The sequence below is a fragment of the Rhinoderma darwinii genome, chromosome 8 (assembly GCF_050947455.1).
Source record: "Rhinoderma darwinii isolate aRhiDar2 chromosome 8, aRhiDar2.hap1, whole genome shotgun sequence".
Lineage (NCBI taxonomy): Eukaryota > Metazoa > Chordata > Amphibia > Anura > Rhinodermatidae > Rhinoderma > Rhinoderma darwinii.
In genome coordinates, this window is record NC_134694.1 from 118110305 (window position 1) to 118129553 (window position 19249).

Below are 19249 nucleotides of genomic sequence, written 5' to 3' on the forward strand. Positions count from 1 at the left end.
CTCATATTCTTGTGTATAGGGGGCAGTATTATGGTGGTTATATTCTTGTATATAGGGGGCAGTATTATAGTAGTTATATTCTTGTATATAGGAGCAGTATTATAGTAGTTATATTCTTGTATATTGGAGGCAGTATTATAGTAGTTATATTCTTGTATATAGGAGGCAGTATTATAGTAGTTATATTCTTGTATATAGGGAGCAGTATTATAGTAGTTATATTCTTGTATATAAGAGCAGTATTATAGTAGTTATGTTCTTGTATATAGGGGGTAATATTATAGTAGTTATATTCTTGTATATAGGAGCAGTATTATAGTAGTTATATTCTTGTATATAGGGGCAGTATTATAGTAGTTATATTCTTGTATATAGGGACAGTATTATAGTAGTTATATTCTTGTATATAGGAGCAGTATTATAGTAGTTATATTCTTGTATATAGGGAGCAGTATTATAGTAGTTATATTCTTGTATATAAGAGCAGTATTATAGTAGTTATGTTCTTGTATATAGGGGGTAATATTATAGTAGTTATATTCTTGTATATAGGAGCAGTATTATAGTAGTTATATTCTTGTATATAGGGGCAGTATTATAGTAGTTATATTCTTGTATATAGGGGCAGTATTATAGTAGATATATTCTTGTATATAGGGGGCAGTATTATAGTAGTTATATTCTTGTATATAGGGGCAGTATTATAGTAGTTATATTCTTGTATATAGGGGCAGTATTATAGTAGTTATATTCTTGTACATAGGAGCAGTATTATAGTAGTTATATTCTTGTATATAGGAGCAGTATTATAGTAGTTTTATTCATGTATATAGGGGGCAGTATTATAGTAGTTATATTCTTGTATATAGGGGCAGTATTATAGTAGTTATTTTCTTGTATATAGGAGCAGTATTATAGTAGTTATATTCTTGTATATAGGAGCAGTATTATAGTAGTTATATTCTTGTATATAGGAGCAGTATTATAGTAGTTCTATTCTTGTATATAAAATATAAAGAGCTTAATAAAATCTGTAAAAATGTAATAAAATTAGCAAAAATACAAAATGAAAGGCAGGTGGCCAAGGATAGTAAAACAAATCCTAAAAAATTCTTCAAGCATATAAATGCAAAAAAGCCAAGGTCTGAACATGTAGGACCCCTAGATAATGGTAATGGGGAGTTGATCACAGGGGATCAAGAGAAGGCAGAGTTACTAAATGGGTTCTTTAGCTCTGTATATACAACAGAAGAAAGAGCAGCTGATGTAGCCGGTGCCAGTGCTGTTAATATATCAGTTGATATACTGAATTGGATGAATGTAGAGATGGTCCAAACTAAATTAAATAAAATAAATGTGCACAAGGCTCCGGGACCAGATGGGTTACACCCTAGAATTCTTAAAGAGCTTAGTTCAGTTATTTCTGTCCCCCTTTTCATAATATTCAGAGAATCTCTAGTGACTGGTATAGTGCCAAGGGACTGGCGCAGGGCAAATGTGGTGCCTATTTTCAAAAAGGGCTCTAGGTCTTCCCCGGGTAATTATAGACCAGTAAGCTTAACATCCATCGTGGGGAAAATGTTTGAGGGGCTATTGAGGGACTATATACAGGATTATGTGACAATAAATAGCATTATAAGTGACAGCCAGCACGGTTTTACTAAGGACAGAAGTTGTCAAACTAACCTAATCTGTTTTTATGAAGAGGTGAGCAGAAGTCTAGACAGAGGGGCCGCTGTGGATTTAGTGTTTTTAGACTTTGCAAAGGCATTTGACACTGTCCCCCATAGACGCCTAATGGGTAAATTAAGGACTATAGGTTTAGAAAATATAGTTTGTAATTGGATTGAGAATTGGCTCAAGGACCGTATCCAGAGGGTTGTGGTCAATGATTCCTTCTCTGAATGGTCCCCGGTTATAAGTGGTGTACCCCAGGGTTCAGTGCTGGGACCACTATTATTCAACTTATTTATTAATGATATAGAGGAAGGGATTAATAGCACTATTTCTATTTTTGCAGATGACACCAAGCTATGTAATATAGTTCAGACTATGGAAGATGTTCATGAATTACAGGCAGATTTAAACAAACTAAGTGTTTGGGCGTCCACTTGGCAAATGAAGTTTAATGTAGATAAATGTAAAGTTATGCATCTTGGTACCAACAACCTGCATGCATCATATGTCCTAGGGGGCGCTACACTGGCGGATTCACTTGTTGAGAAGGATCTGGGTGTACTTGTAAATCATAAACTCAATAACAGCATGCAGTGTCAATCAGCTGCTTCAAAGGCCAGCAGGATATTGTCGTGTATTAAAAGAGGCATGGACTCGCGGGACAGGGATGTAATAATGCCACTTTACAAAGCATTAGTGAGGCCTCATCTAGAATATGCAGTTCAGTTCTGGGCTCCAGTTCATAGAAAGGATGCCCTGGAGTTGGAAAAAATACAAAGAAGAGCAACGAAGCTAATAAGGGGCATGGAGAATTTAAGTTATGAGGAAAGATTGAAAGAATTAAACCTATTTAGCCTTGAAAAAAGAAGACTAAGGGGGGACATGATTAACTTATATAAATATATTAATGGCACATACAAAAAATATGGTGAAATCCTGTTCCTTGTAAAACCCCCTCAAAAAACAAGGGGGCACTCCCTCCGTCTGGAGAAAAAAAGGTTCAAGCTGCAGAGGCGACAAGGCTTCTTTACAGTGAGAACTGTGAATTTATGGAATAGCCTACCGCAGGAGCTGGTCACAGCAGGGACAGTAGATGGCTTTAAAAAAGGGTTAGATAATTTCCTAGAACAAAAAAATATTAGCTCCTATGTGTAGAAATTTTTCCTTCCCTTTTCCCTTCCCTTGGTTGAACTTGATGGACATCTGTCTTTTTTCAGCCGTACTAACTATGTAACTATGTAACTATGTATATATAGGGGTATTATAGTAGTTATATTCTTGTATATAGGGGGCACCATTATAGCAGTTATATTCTTGTATATAGGGGAAGTATTATAGTAGTTATATTCTTGTATATAGGGAGCAGTATTATAGTAGTTATATTCTTGTATATAGGAGCAGTATTATAGTAGTTATATTCTTGTATATAGGGGGCAGTATTATAGTAGTTATATTCTTGTATATAGGGGGCAGTATTATAGTAGTTATATTCTTGTATATAGGAGCAGTATTATATTAGTTATATTCTTGTATATAGGGGGCAGTATTATAGTAGTTATATTCTTGTATATAGGGGGCAGTATTATAGTAGTTATATTCTTGTATATAGGGAGCAGTATTATAGTAGTTATATTCTTGTATATAGGGGCAGTATTATAGTAGTTATATTCTTGTATATAGGGGCGGTATTATAGTAGTTATATTCTTGTATATAGGTGGCAGTATTATAGTAGTTATATTCTTGTATATAGGGGCAGTATTATAGTAGTTATATTCTTGTATATAGGAGCAGTATTATAGTAGTTATATTCTTGTATATAGGTGGCAGTATTATAGTAGTTATATTCTTGTATATAGGGGCAGTATTATAGTAGTTATATTCTTGTATATAGGAGCAGTATTATAGTAGTTATATTCTTGTATATAGGGGCAGTATTATAGTAGTTATATTCTTGTACATAGGGGGCAGTATTATAGTAGTTATATTCTTGTATATAGGAGCAGTAGTATAGTAGTTATATTCTTGTATATAGGAGGCAGCATTATAGTAGTTATATTCTTGTATATAGGGGCAGTATTATAGTAGTTGTATTCTTGTATACAGGGAGCAGTATTATAGTAGTTATATTCTTGTATATAGGAGGCAGTATTATAGTAGTTATATTCTTGTATATAGGGAGCAGTATTATAGTAGTTATATTCTTGTATATAGGGGGCAGTATTATAGTAGTTATATTCTTGTATATAGGGGCAGTATTATAGTAGTTATATTCTTGTATATAGGGGCAGTATTATAGTAGTTATATTTTTCCAAATTGAAAACCCAATGATAGTAGTTATATTTGAATTTGTTGCAGACATTATTACAGATGTTCTTGTGTGTAAAGTGCATTATGCAGAAGGGAGAGGAGCAAATATGAAAAAGAACATTACGTTTTTGCTCTGTCCTAGGAGTTGTAAATGGGACATTCTTGAATTTTTTATTTTTTTTAAAAAGGTGGTTTATAAACTATTTTTCTTTTAGAACGTCTCCATATTACTACATCAGTAATGGCATTAACAATTGAGAAAGAAATTCTTTAAATTTAATTTTATCTTGAAATGAAAATTTCTTGTATATGGGAAAACACAAGTCTGGTGATTTCTGCCAGTGTGATATATTTTTATTGTGTTCTTCTTTGCTAATATCTCCCTGTACTTTGATGGTCATCTGTATGTTGAAGGCAGTTTTCTAATTTCCTTAATAGATTCGAGACACAAAGTCTTCGGACCAAAAATCCACCTTGTTACACTTTCTTGCTGAAGTTTGTGAAGAAAAGTTTACAGACATCCTGAAATTCCCTGATGAACTTGAACATGTGGAAAGCGCCAGCAAAGGTAAGGACATGGCTTTATTATCTTACTTTTCCAGCAGCCCAAATAATATACCTGACCATTAACCTTAGAGGGTTCTCTGTGCTTATTGAGATTGTTTCCATCCATCTTGTCCTTTGTCGTCCTTTTGCTCTTTTTCGTCAAACTCCAAAATTTTATTTTGAACAAGTTAAACGTCTCGTAATATCTGAGAAATAGAATGAAGCTTCCGTCTGTCATTGGCTTTTGAAGTGGAAGGTTTGACTTGATCTGGTGAAGGATCCGCTTGTTTTCTTTCCTTGCTATCCATAAGTTTCTTAAAGGGGTTGTCCACGCATGGAAAACTGATGACCTATCTATAGGATAAGTCATCGGTATATGATCAGTGGTGTCAGACCCCGAAGTGATCAGCTACTCTGGCTGCCTCTGGTCGCCAGCTGTTATGAAGGGTATGCAGAGGTCAGAGCCGGAGGCAGATCGCTCAGAGTACTGCATGGCGGCCATGCTGCAGAACGGCAACTCTGCTCCTGTTCACATGAATAGGAGCAGAGATGCAGTACTGGACATCCGGTGCCCGGAGGCAGCACTAGCAGCTGATCGGTGCGGGGCCCGGGTGTCAGATCCGCACTAATCATATATTGATGACCTATCCGTTGTCCATTCGCGGATAACTCTTTAAGTCTTCACCAATATCATCATCTTCTTTTTAATTCTAGTCTTGACCATAATTATATTGACATATTGTACCACCACATATTATTCTATGGCGGCTGTTTCAAGGTCTAGAGAAAGGGAGGCCCCCAACCCAGCCTAGCCTCGTATACGTGAGTAGTTTGGACCTGAATAGGCCCCCCCCCCCCGCTCCACAGAAGTACAAAAAGGGAGGGATGTGGTGGAACTAATGGCTTTGCTGCCCTTCTCTCCTTCCTCCAGGGAAGAGAAGGAAGGAGATGACCAAACACGGTCTCTAGATGTCTAGATGTAGTGGTGTGATGGCGTGAACATACACAAGAAAGGGACCCCATTTTGTTGGTTGTTATGGGGCTCCTTTACTTACTATGTATTTCCCTGCCTGCCATGGCTCCAAAGCATCCCACCATACATATTCCTACTTAAGATGTCAAACCTTTGATGGTCACCGTTACGCCCCAACCGGCAAACCCTATTCACTATAGTCTCCTGTCAATGAAGCTGCCCACCTCTCCTTACCTCAAGAGGTCTCCTCCCTAGAACCGCTACGTCACCGACTGCTTCATCACCACATGCAGGCTGGTCCTACGCTGACTGGTTTTATGATGTCATATTCCTGAAATGAATGACTTCCCAAAGACACCTTTCTCTTACTGAAAGTCTAAGATATAAACTGTAAAAAAGGAATCTCTAAAAAATATATGCATAAAATAAAAAGTTAAGTGATATCAGTCCGGTTATGTAGATCTGACGGTCTCGGCAGTCTGCGGAGCTCTCTGTGTTGCTTTATACTCAGAAGGTGTTTGCTGTTAGTTCGTTAAAACTGTTGATTATGGATCACAATGGAAATAAAACACCTCGCCAGCATTTTGTTCACAATTTTTACTCTGCGTTTGCTGATACCGAGGTGTCGGAGTGATATTGTAGCAGCTGTTTGTAACACAGCCTGGCAGGGAGCAGAGCATCATTGTGTATGTGGAGGCGATACTCACATTAACCACGTATCAGTCTACTGTAAATGACATGCAGGCGATAAAACCGGCGCCGATTGCAGAATACTCTGCTTCAAAAAGTGCCACCGAGCAAGGCGTTTAAAGGGCAATGGAGATGTCATCAGCAGATGAAGGGTTAATAGAGGGCCAGGATAAAGAGGACCATGCAAAGTCTAATTTTACAGCCGAATTGGGTCATGTAGTAGGAAACCCTTCTGATGTGCGGAAACCTACTATTGCAGAGCGAGAATTCTCGATGTCGGAAAATCTTTTTGGATGACCATTTTAAGGAGGGTTGTGTACACTGTTGGCGGAATTCAGTTTTGTTCGGCTTTTTTTGTCCTTTAACCCCTTCAGGACGAAGCCGTTGTTTGATTTTTTATTTTCGGCCTTCCAAGAGCCATAACTCTTTATTTTTCCGTTAATAGAGCGGTGTGAAGGCTTATCTTTTGTTGTCGTTTCTTTCGGTAGCATTCAAAGTACCATATAATGTACTGGGAAACTGAAGCAAGAATTATTTTACTGTGCGGTAAAAATGACAACTTAATTTTATTCTGTGGCTCAATACGATTACGATGATACCAAATTTATTTCGTTTTTTAAAAAAAATAAAATAAATTACTACTTGAAAATAACAACTTTTTGTTAAAAAAATAAATAGTTTTGTTTCACCACATTCTGAAAGCCATAACTTTCTTATTTTTCTGTGGATTAAGCAGTTTGAGGGCTATTTTTTTGCGGGATGACCTGTAGTTTTTATCGGGATGTTTTTTTGGTACATACAATTTTTTTTATCAGTTTTTATAAAAAAAATTTGGAGAGCTAAGTTGACCATGAAACACCAATTTGGGTGTTTAAAATGTTTTATTTTTACGGAGTTCACCGTGCGTGTTAAATAACGCTATATTATAATAGTTCAGGCATTTACGGACGCAGCGATTCCAATTTTGTTTACTTTTTTAATTTTTTACATTACTTTAGGAAAAATAGGATAAAGGGTGTTTTTTGAACTTAATATACAGTATATTTTTTTCAATACTATAAACTTTATTTCACTTTTTTTTTTACACAGTTTATTAGCCCCTGTAGGGGATTTGAACCAGCGATCATTAGATCGCTGGTACAATACACTGCAATACTAATGTATTGCAGTATATTGTCTTTTCTACAGGCTTCTCTTAAGCCCTGCGTGTGCTTGAACAGAGGCTGAATGAAGGCAGTCCTGGGGGCCTTCACTAGGCCCCTGGGCTGCCATGACACCCATCGTCACCCCCGATCTCGGTTGCGGGGTGGGGCAATGAGCTGTCAGAGGGGGCCGCCCCAAATTTTCAACGCCTCAGATGTTGCGGCTGTGATTGACCGGAGAATTTGAGGGGTTAAACAGCCAGGAACAACGTGATGGCAGTTAGTCCCGGGTGTTGGCTGTAAAACACAGCTGACACCCGCTGAGTATGGAGCGGGCTCCTTACATAACCCCCGCACTATGACATACCAGGCACGTAATTTTGGGGGAAGGGGTTACTTACATTAACAATATGAAACTTTATTGAAAGTTTATTTGCTTGCCTTGCATACACAACTTTTTGGCTTGTGTTTGCAAATATAATATTTCTGTTCTGTATTATTGTGAAATAAATCTTATTTTTTTGCAGCTATAGTCACAAATCAAGTGCTTATCATCAGCTGTGAGACTGGAAGCTGTAGTTATGACCAACCCTGTAAGGAGTTTGTCTTGATGGTATTGTCGAAGCTCCGAGGTCAGATATGTCAATATGTCAAAATGTGCTCATAGCGTCTAGAAGCCATCATGCCGGCACGGTGGAGATCATGATTGCAATGTCTAAGATGGCATTTGATTAAAGATGTCCCCCAAAGCCAGGTGCAATGAGGCGTTAGTCTGGGTATCCTGTCAAAATAAAGATACACAACCCCCGTAACTGGAGGACTCCGGCCTTTCATCTTTCCATCCCGACACTGCCCACCGGGATCCCTTTCTTTGCACTCAGATGTTTACACCTTCAAGCCGTCTGCTTTCCCTTTCTCTTGAACAATTCTTTTTCCGAGCAGCGGGTCTGGTCTTCACGTCTGCTCCAGAGTTTGTTGCTCTTCAGGCTTGAAAAGAGTAAACTTTTGTGTGGCCTTAAAGGGCAGGACAACCAAATGTTTGAAGTATAATGGCTACCTGCAGTTTATACTGGTGTCATTGTTTCAGGTTTCCAATTCTTAGAATTCTTTCCATTCTTTCTGGCAAGAATTCTAGAAAAAAAAACGTGACTTTTGTAGTTTAGGAAAATGTTTTGCTAAAATGTTTTTGAAAATGTATCCTGAAAAAAAATGAGTGTGACACAAAATAGTTACTTTAATTGGTCCAAATGCATTTGCCCAAATGTTGTATTTGTCATGTCGCCCTAGGGCTGAAGGCAAAAGTCTAGTAGAGGTTAATATTTAAAAGAAAAATGGGCACTAGGCCTTCTGGTGGAGTTTGAGGGTTGGGTATATGTCGGCTGGGCCCTGGTCCATGTAAGAAGGGGTGAAGCCAAGGTTATAATAGGGATGGGTGGGCAAACAGGAAGAGGATGTCTTCTAGATGTCTACTTTTTGGTTGGTTATTAAGACTGATCGTCCCAAATTTTTCTTGTCCTAGAGATTTAGTCAAAGGGCCAAAGGTAGAGGTTAATATTTGGAACGAGGAATATTTGGAACAAGGCCTTCAGATGGGGTTGGAGGATTGGGTGGAGTTAAGTGTGGCTCATCTAGGGCGATGTTTAGGGCGGGGGGAATACTAATATCTTCTTGATTTCTACCATTCCCTCTTTGTTTGGTTGCCGTAGTGTTTGGTTTTGGGTTATCTGTATAGAATTGGTTTAGCTTTCATATAGCCACCACTTATGGGTGACCTGGTATAAGTATTTTCTCCTAATCTGGTTGAGAGTAATGCAGTTATGAATATCGTTAGTAATGTTTGAGTTAAGTCATAAATGTTGTGGACGACCCCCCCCCCCCACCACCACCATCCATCGAGTCATCACTGTTCTGCACAATGATGTTTCTAAACCAGAATAGAAATAAAGGGTGAAGGCCGAGGGTGTGTGAAGGTGATCGCCGTCCCGTCTCTACAGAAATGTTGTTTGCACGATATGACAATCAGCCGTCAATGTTTGGGCTGTTGGCTCGTATCGTCCCACAGGAAAAGCGGAATTAAAAAGGAAAAGACGTGTGTTATAGAGAGACTGTTGAGTTTAAATAGATCTAAACACAGGGGCGGACATACCGCATGTGCAGCCGGTGCAGCTGCACAAGGGCCCCGCGTGGGAAGGGGGCCCGTTCAGTGGCGTAACTACCACAGTAGCAGCCGTAGCAGCTGCTACGGGGCCCGCGGCATGGGGGGGCCCGTGTCGCCCTGACAGGCACATTACATTTTATGTACCAGGCCTGGCGGCACGGGCCCCCTCATGCCTAGTAGCATCACAACACTAGGCATGAGGGGAGGGAGGGGGCGGGGGCCCGGTGATAGCCGCCACACTGCACTACCAATCGGGAGGGAGGGGGCGGGTGCCCGGGCCCGGTGATAGCCGCTACACTGCACTGCCAATCTGGCACAGATGAATAGGACAGGACGGCGATGCTGGTGGTAGGAGGAGCGCTCAGGCAGGGGAGAGGACAGGGGGCGGTGCGACGTAAGACTTCGGGCGGCTGGACAGTACAGTCAGGACTGCCGGAGAACTCATAGGATGAGCGGAGGACAGACACAGGACGAGTGGAGGACGTGCAGACTGCAGAGGACAGGTAGATGAAGTTAAAAAGTTCATGTCAGAAGGGAGAAGTTTTTATGTAGAAAAATCTGCCTCATAATTCCTTCCGGAATTTTGAGGCATATTTTGACCTGCCGGTAGAACACTTCCCGCGTTTTTCATTGCGTTTTTTTGTGGCGTTTTTCGGCCATCGGGCCGTGGGCAGGGAAACGCAGCAAAAAACGCATTTTCTGCCTGCCATTGTTGTCAATGGGAAGTCAGAGACAGAAACGCCCGAAGAAAGGGCATTGCGCTTCTTTTTCCCGCATGCGGTTTTTACTGCTCGCAGGAAAAATTTCATGGATTTCAATGGGAGGCACTTTCTGACGTTTTTCGCGAAAAAAACCTCAGTGTGAACTCCCCCTAACACAGGGGCGTAACTACTGCTATAGCAGCCGTAGCGGCTGCTACGGGGCCGCGGCATGAGGGGGCCCGCGTCACCTGCCGGCACGGGCCCCCACCTTGGCCGGAATCTCCGCTAGCTGCCGCTATGGCTGCTACAGCGCGATGCCACGGAACACTACGGCAGAGCAGGGAGTATCTCCCCGCTCTGCCATTAAACATAAGACATGTATCCCCTATCCACAGGATAGGGGATACGTGTGTGATCGCTGGCATTGATAGGGAGAACGGGGGACCGAAAGTCCCCTGAAGTTCTCCATCACAAACCTCGGACTTCCGGGGTCTGTGTCGGCAGCTCCGTAGAAATGAATGGAGCGCCGGTCACACTTGAGCTGCGCAGACACCGGAAGTCAGAGGTGAGTGATGGAGAACTTCGGGGGACTTTCGGTCCCCCGCTCTCCCTATCAATGCCAGCGATCACACATGTATCCCCTATCCTGTGGATAGGGGATACATGTCTTTTGTCTTTTCACACTGTAGGTCGCATTTTTTTGAGTGATTGGGGGTGTATGGCGTTCCCTACAGGGGGGGGGCTGTATAGCGTTCCCTACAGGGGGGGGCTGTAAGGCGTTCCCTACAGGGGGGGCTGTATAGCGTTCCCTACAGGGGGGGCTGTATAGCGTTCCCTACAGGGGGGTCTGTATGGCGTTCCCTAAAGGGGGGTCTGTATGGCGTTCCCTACAGGGGGGGGCTGTATGACTTTCCCTACAGACCCCCCCTGTAGGGAACGCCATACAGAACCCCTGTAGAAAACGCCATACAGACCCCACTGTAGATAACGCCATAAAGTCCCCCCTGTAGATAACACCATACAGCCCCCCTGTAGATAACACCATACAGCCCCCCTGTAGATAACGCCATACAGATCCCACTGTAGATAACGCCATAAAGTCCCCCCTGTAGATAACACCATACAGCCCCCTGTAGATAACGCCATACAGCCCCCCTGTAGATAACGCCATACAGTCCCCCCTGTAGATAGCGCCATACAGTCCCCCCTGTAGATAGCGCCATACAGTCCCCCCTGTAGATAGCGCCATACAGTCCCCCCTGTAGATAGCGCCATACAGTCCCCCCTGTAGATAGCGCCATACAGTCCCCCCTGTAGATAGCGCCATACAGTCCCCCCTGTAGATAGCGCCATACAGTCCCCCCTGTAGATAGCGCCATACAGTCCCCCCTGTAGATAGCGCCATACAGTCCCCCCTGTAGATAGCGCCATACAGACCCCCCTGTAGATAGCGCCATACAGACCCCTCTGTAGATAGCGCCATACAGTCCCCCCTGTAGATAACGCCATACAGCCCCCTCTGTTGATAGCGCCATACAGTCCCCCCTGTAGATAACGCCATACAGCCCCCTCTGTAGATATCTTGAGATTCAGTCCTGCTTGATAGGTAACAGTGCAGTAAGCTAAGCATGATAAGATCATCTAAATTATTGCATCTCAGTTGCATGAGTGCTTTGTGTTATATTCAATGATTCAATTTAACCTAAGTCTCTAAATGTGGGCAAAGAAAATAAAAAAACTATACTCACCTCCTCCCTCGCCTCCGTTCACCCGCCGCAGCCCCCATCCTCCTGTCTCGGTCTGTGTTACAAGTGTACAAGGCTGCACTGGTGACGCGCTGCCGATGGCACGTGACCGCTGCTGCCAATAACTCCTCATTGGTGTGCTGCTGAGGACAGTAGTTCCACAGCAAATCGCTGTTGAGGGCATTGATTGGCTGCAGCGGTCATGTGCCATCGACCGCGCGTCACCACAGCAGCTTTGTAAACACAGAAAGGGATAGGGGCTGCGGAGGGGGAACGGAGGCGCCGGAGGAGGTGAGTATAGGTTTTTCATTTTCTTTGCCCACATTTAGGGACTTAGTTTAGATAAGAATTTAACCCGGAAAAAAATGTGTTACTTGTGTTCTAAACTGGTAATAAAATGTACAATATAAATCTTCCTTCATAATTTTTATTAGTAAGGTTTATTTTTATATGCATATATATGTTTAGGTAACTTTGTCGGTATTGGGGGGGGGGCGGGGGGGCCCTGGCACATTATCTGCACAGGGGCCTTTTGCAGTCTGTGTCCGCCACTGTCTAAACACGGATTTACCTTTGTAGCTGTGTCTGATCCAAGGGCTTCGAATCCATGTTGACACTATAAAGGACGGCTCCGGATATACCGGCGTGCTCTTGGAACTTGACAACAATGGTTAATAGTGTTTATTGTGGCCACAGCGGAACCTGGCACTAGAAGGATGAGGCACCAAAGGGAATTTTTGATCAGATCATGGTATTCAATTTAAACTTTTAACTCTTTATGTTACAACCGGTTGAATATGATAGATTCAATCTCACGTAGATGTTGCCAGAACATTCATCCCATCGTGCGCAAACTATTAGGTCTCCCAATCATTCCGCTCCTCCTTGACCTTCTTTATGGTTTTACCCCGTACAGATGTTGTCTTCTTGTGACAACCCTTTTCCTATGTGCAGATCCCGATACCCTCTGATAAGACCCTCGGCAATCAGCTTATCCCGAAATTCCCCACTCCTCTTCAGTATTGGTAAAGGAAATCAAATTTTGTCCATGAATTTTCATGCAGAGGGTCCCCCCTTTACTACCTAAAATCTCCTAATAGGGTATATAAGAAGGGGCCGTCTATGTAGAACTATCTTTACCAAATTAATTTGTGTTGATAATAAGAACCATCCTCCATGTGCACACATTCTGTTATATCTTTCATTAAGGGTGACCACTAGAGATAAGCAAATTTCCAAAAATTAATTTCGGGTCCGATTTGGTTCAAATAAATTGGTCGCCAATCGAAAGTGCCCTGAAAACTGGTGTCGGACTCTCTGAGGTCTTCTAGGACTTTATCCCAGTCAAATCCAACCCCTTCCAAGCTCTTTAACACCAAGCCAGCATTAGTAATGTCATAGTGACCGCAACATATATGGGTAGTGGCGGGATAATTGCAGTGCATTATGGGAAGCCTGCCCAAAGTCATGTGATTATTTTTCTAATCTGCAAGATGGTCGTCAGCAGCCGCCGCACCCGCCATTTTGCCACGATGTGTGCATCCGCGGGCCCTGTGCGGCACAGAGGTAGTCTCTTGTACAGCAAAACAAGTGGTTGCTAGGCAACCTGAACTAAAACTCCCTGCAGTATCCACTAGAGGGAGCTGTATGAGGAGAAAGGAAACATTCTAAAACGGTATGTTCTGAGGGGTTAGCTGTGCATGGTTCCTGGGGCATCATTATGTAGAGGGCACAGTTTCATGTACATCTCTATGCACTTTGCCCACGGACATGTCTTGCGCGGTGTCCGAAAAGATCTGTTCACGAATGGACGATGGACTGAAGTCCAATAATTTGACGATTTTCTCCACCTCCTGCATAATCCTTCATCAATCAGTCACGCGTACTCTAACGGTGCCTCGTTCTGAGCCGTTGAGCGTTCTGACCCCTTAATTACAAAATAAACACGGTTCTGTCATCGGCGCCCATGCTACGGCGTCTGATGGCTGCTGCGTCCGGATATTTATTTTTTTCTTTGATTAAAAAAAAATAACAAAAAAAAACCTGATACTGCAAAATTCAAGAAAAAAAAAAAAGAAATGTTAATTAAAGCGCCGGGCGGCAATATTACCGCATTTAGTCTTACGCTGAAAATTTCCATGCAGATTCATTTTTTCACGTTTCTTTCTAATCAGATTTTACAGAGTCCCTCGTTATTGGTCTTTATTCATGGAATGAAATCACTGGATTGCAATGGCGAAAATATTTAAAAAAATCCCCTACGCGCTTCGCCACAAAGGGACATTGAATTATTATTATTTTTCATTAAAGTTTCATTAGCTCCATCCTGGAAGTTGTATTGAGATATTAAAGAGCTTTTCCCTCTGAAATAGGAAAACATTTTTTTTACCAGTCAGCGGCTTTATATTAAGATCTGCTCCTGGGAAAGCTGGGTGGTGATAGACTTATTACAGTTATTACTCCAACTTTCCAGTCACTAAAATCCAGAATGCTCAGGAGCTTTAGGTTAGGTCTCTGGACCCCTTTAATGGAGCGTCATATTGATAGTCACCCAGCTTTACCAGAAACTGATAAAACGAAGGAAACCGGTGACTATAATGGCTGCCACTAAAGTTCCTGCAGGGTTGATCAGAGCCACAGTGGAGTACACCCAGCTTTCCCAGTCATCTGTGTGGCAAATCTGACCGGTCATACAGCGACATGGAAGCAATGGATGTATCACGCCATAACCATTTAGTCGCTTGGGAAAGCTGGATAGCACATCAAATTTTTGAAATTGGACAGTAGAGGGTGATTCAGGGTCTTCTATGTATTGGCCGTTTTAGAGAAAATGTGAAATTTTTCTTATTTTAAATTCTTTCAGTTTTTGCAGCTGAATGGTTAGAACTTGTGTCCGGAGATGTTCTTCAAGGGCTGCTACGTTATAAATTACAGGGAGGGTGGATGACCTTGTTAGCATGATTACTGCATCGAGCCGCTCTAATTAATTCTGTGTCTTACATACTGGAGAACACGATCGCCGCGATAACCTTTCAAATGTAAAGATTTTCACGTTTTTTTCCACTCTTTGTGTTAGACTGAAGCCGACCCCCCCCCCCCCCTAAAAAAACAAACAGAAAGAAAATGACCCGATAAACATCTCTTGTAAAGGGAAGGGGTTAAGAAAAATGGCTTTACCTAATTCAATTTAGTAACACATCCCTCAGTGCAAAAATATTCATACCCCCTGGCAAATAGCTGGAGCTGTAGTTCAGTGTCGGTGACGTGGTCGTCCCATCATGCACTCTGTTTTATCATATTTAACCTCTTAGCTTAGCTTTAAATATGACAGATAAAATCTAAAAATTATATTAAATAAATTAGCACATTTTTACCTTTATCTGATCTTAATTTCTATCATATGTTCTCTAGTCACATTTAAAGCTGCACTCATATTTGTTGGTTAACAACATGCCAGCACTGAGCAGAGATTTATTTAGCTGCCTTTACCAGAATGTAATTATTACAGGTGTAACTTTTTTACATTAGGCTCATTGATATAAACACTACATCTCTCATCATGCTCTACAACTGACAGGCAAGTTGGTGCTCATTTGTTCTAAGCACAAAAGCTGTAAAAGACAATTCCCACCATTGCTTTTATACTGATATATTTTAAAACATTGCTCCAATTTGAAATATGGCAGGTTACATCTAAACCGGATATTGACCGACTTTACAAATACTTTGCTCTCCCTGTCTTCGATCTCGAGTGGCATAATGTCTTCCCTAGTCACAGCAAATAGGGAATGCAGCTCTGAAGTATATTACAGGATGTAACTCAGGATCAGTACAGGATAAGTAATGTATGTACACAGTGACTCCACCAGCAGAATAGTGAGTGCAGCTCTGGAGTATAATACAGGATATAACTCAGGATCAGTACATGATAAGTAATGTAATGTATTTATACAGTGACTCCACCAGCAGAATAGTGAGTGCAGCTCTGGAGTATAATACAGTATATAACTCAGGATCAGTACAGGATAAGTAATGTAATGTATGTACACAGTGACTCCACCAGCAGAATAGTGAGTGCAGCTCTGGAGTATAATACAGGCTGTAACTCAGAATCAGTACAGGATAAGTAATGTATGTACACAGTGACTCCACCAGCAGAATAGTGAGTGCAGCTCTGGAGTATAATACAGTATGTAACTCAGGATCAGTACAGGATAAGCAATGTATGTACACAGTGATTCCACTAGCAGAATAGTGAGTGCAGCTCTGGAGCATAATACAGGATGTAACCCAGGATCAGTTCAGGATTAGTAATGTAATGTAGGCACACAGTGACTCCACCAGCAGAATAGTAAGTGCAGCTCTGGAGTATAATGCAGGATGTAACTCAGGATCAGTACAGGATAAGTAATATAATGTATGTACACAGTGACTCCACCAGTAGAATAGTGAGTGCAGCTCTGGAGTATAATACAGGATATAACTCAGGATCAGTGCAGGATAAGTAATGTAATGTATGTACACAGTGACTCCCCCAGCAGAATAGTGAGTGCAGCTCTGGAGTATAATACAGTATGTAACTCAGGATCAGTACAGGATAAGCAATGTATGTACACAGTGATTCCACTAGCAGAATAGTGAGTGCAGCTCTGGAGCATAATACAGGATGTAAACCAGGATCAGTTCAGGATTAGTAATGTAATGTATGTGCACAGTGACTCCACCAGTAGAATAGTGAGTGCAGCTCTGGAGTATAATACAGGATATAACTCAGGATCAGTGCAGGATAAGTAATGTAATGTATGTACACAGTGACTCCACCAGCAGAATAGTGAGTGCAGCTCTGGAGTATAATACAGGATATAACTCAGGATCAGTACAGGATAAGTAATGTATGTACACAGTGACTCCACCAGCAGAATAGTGAGTGCAGCTCTGGAGTATAATACAGGATGTAACTCAGGATCAGTACAGGATAAGTAATGTAATGTATGTACACAGTGACTCCACCAGCAGAATAGTAAGTACAGCCCTGGAGTATAATGCAGGATGTAACTCAGGATCAGTACAGGATAAGTAATGTAATGTATGTACACCGTGACCACCAGCAGAATAGTGAGTTCAGCTCTGAAGTATAATACTGTGCTTGCTTGCAATCGGTCAGCAGTGTGCTGAGACAGCCCTCACCAGAATGTAGTGCGTTATTAGATAAGGTTATGCAGGTTTTTCTACATCTCCCGCCATGGACTACATACAGCAGAGCGTTCTCTGTGCCGACACTAAACAAGCAGGTTAACCAAGCAAGATAATTGCAAAATATCCCTATAGATGAAGTCCCACAAGCTATAGTGTGCTTTCTTGGGGTCCAGTGAGGTGAAGAAGACTTTGTACCTCCAGCTTTCATCCTTTTCTTCTTTAGCGGTACCTTATCTGTTATAAACTACGGTGTAATAAATATAATTATTCTTGTTCGTTTTTCAGCAGCGCGGGGAGAGATCTCCTTGGTCACATATTACTCAGGGGGGCCGTGTAATCAAATAGATATTGCCACATTATATGAAAAATAATAAATGGCTTTGTATGTTTTGCTGCTGTAGTGGAACGCACTGGGAATAGCGCGCACAAATACCTGCAGCCTGACAGTATGACTGATGTCCTGGAGTCCGACACACAAACTCTCTGATTGTTCCTCTCACCCTCAGAGCCGGCTCCATTAAAGGGCTGAGTACAACAAAACAAATATCACTGAGCGACTGATAATAAGTAGATAATATGTTGCCTTTTGAAAGAAAGTCACAATTTGCATAAAAGGAGCCCCCAAAGAAAACCATAAGAAAAATCTGTAAGCCCTCGAGTCATTTCCAACTGGATGACAACCGATACGGCTTCCATGGGGCTTGTCACAGAGATTTCCTAGACCCCTGGATGGTAAATCTTCTCAGTGCCTGGGAAAAATGAAGAGAACTTCACCACCTGCGGTAACTTGAAATGGCAGCCATGTTTACGGTCACCCAGCTTTCCCAGGTATAGATATGACAAAGAAATGGATGGATAGAAAATAATTATTTTTTTGTATTATTATTATGAAATTTACATTTTGTTTTGGGCTCCAAGTACACCTAAAGTTATCTTAGAGGATCTGTTACTAGTTTATTAATTCCCTACCCCCTCACTAATCTAATAGTCGCTTCGCTGCCGATTAACTTTAGTGTGATTTTTTTTTTCCCAGAAACTTTTATTATTTGCAAAGTTATGAGCATTTTTCTAAATATGCTAATGTGGCTCTAATAGCCAAATAGGAGGTGACTCTTTTTTTTTCACTCTGGGCGGTGTAATGTTTAATGTTTTGTATGACGCTGTCCAATCAGCATACAGTTTCTCCCCCTACCCTGTCCAGCAACACAGTGTAATAATATAGTACACTCTTTCCATTCCCGACTATGAATTCAACTGGTGATCTCTCCGGGTGTGTCACAGCTAGAACTGTTGATGGCATATCACAGATTAGAATCTCCTGTTTCATATGCCACCGAAACTGCTGTTCTAGGCGGTCCACAGCCTGATATATGGCTATTTGAAGTGCTCCCCCTTCCCTCCAGCCTCAGTCTCTCACGCTGCGTAAAGCAGCTTCATGCTGATAGGACAGTGTCAGAGGCTGGGAGGAGCTGCACCTTAGGTGAATCGCTGCTGTTGACATCCAGTTGTCTAGTATAGCCTCATTTGCATATTTAGAACATTTTTAAAATAATAAACTTTTTGGGACACAATTTTCACTATCATTATCAGTGTGACGGCGCCTATCACATTAGCCAGGAGATCGGGCATTACTAAACTAGTGACAGATCCTCTTTACCCAGAGATACATGGAGGTTTGTGGAGGCAATTGGGCAAAATTTGTATGGAAATGGAGAGTAATTGATCAATAATACAGATGTAGCCATCTTTATATTGACTTTTAACCCATTAAATACAGTGGAAAGATCCTTTATCTTGACTTTTTCAATGGCTTTTGTTGTGTGATATCACGCTGCAGCAAGTTATGAGTCAAGATAAAGATGGCCACTTGCGTATGAATGATTACAATCTATGTACTGCGCTCCAGAATATGTGACGCTAAATAAGTAACAGAGAATGAATAAATAATAAAATACTATAAATAGCCACATAGTACCGCCATACAGTGCCCCTGGAAAACGCCATACAAATAACACAATAGTACCTAACGGTTACCACAGATGATACAGCCATGGAGAGGGTAATGGGCTGCTCATGGTGGGTAGGATGGAGGACCTGTTTGCCAATGCCATA

The 19249-nt window shown here is 41.6% G+C and overlaps 1 protein-coding gene across 4 annotated transcripts in view; it reads left to right on the plus strand.

Moving 5' to 3' along the window:
- The window catches only part of DIAPH2 (diaphanous related formin 2), a 952586-nt gene that overhangs the window by 521426 nt on the left and 411911 nt on the right, over positions 1-19249 (plus strand). For all 4 annotated transcript variants that reach the window (XM_075836589.1, XM_075836591.1, XM_075836588.1 and 1 more), the window contains one exon: positions 4425-4554. In XM_075836589.1, coding sequence (XP_075692704.1) covers positions 4425-4554 — 130 coding nt within the window. The remainder of the gene's footprint in view (positions 1-4424; positions 4555-19249) is intronic.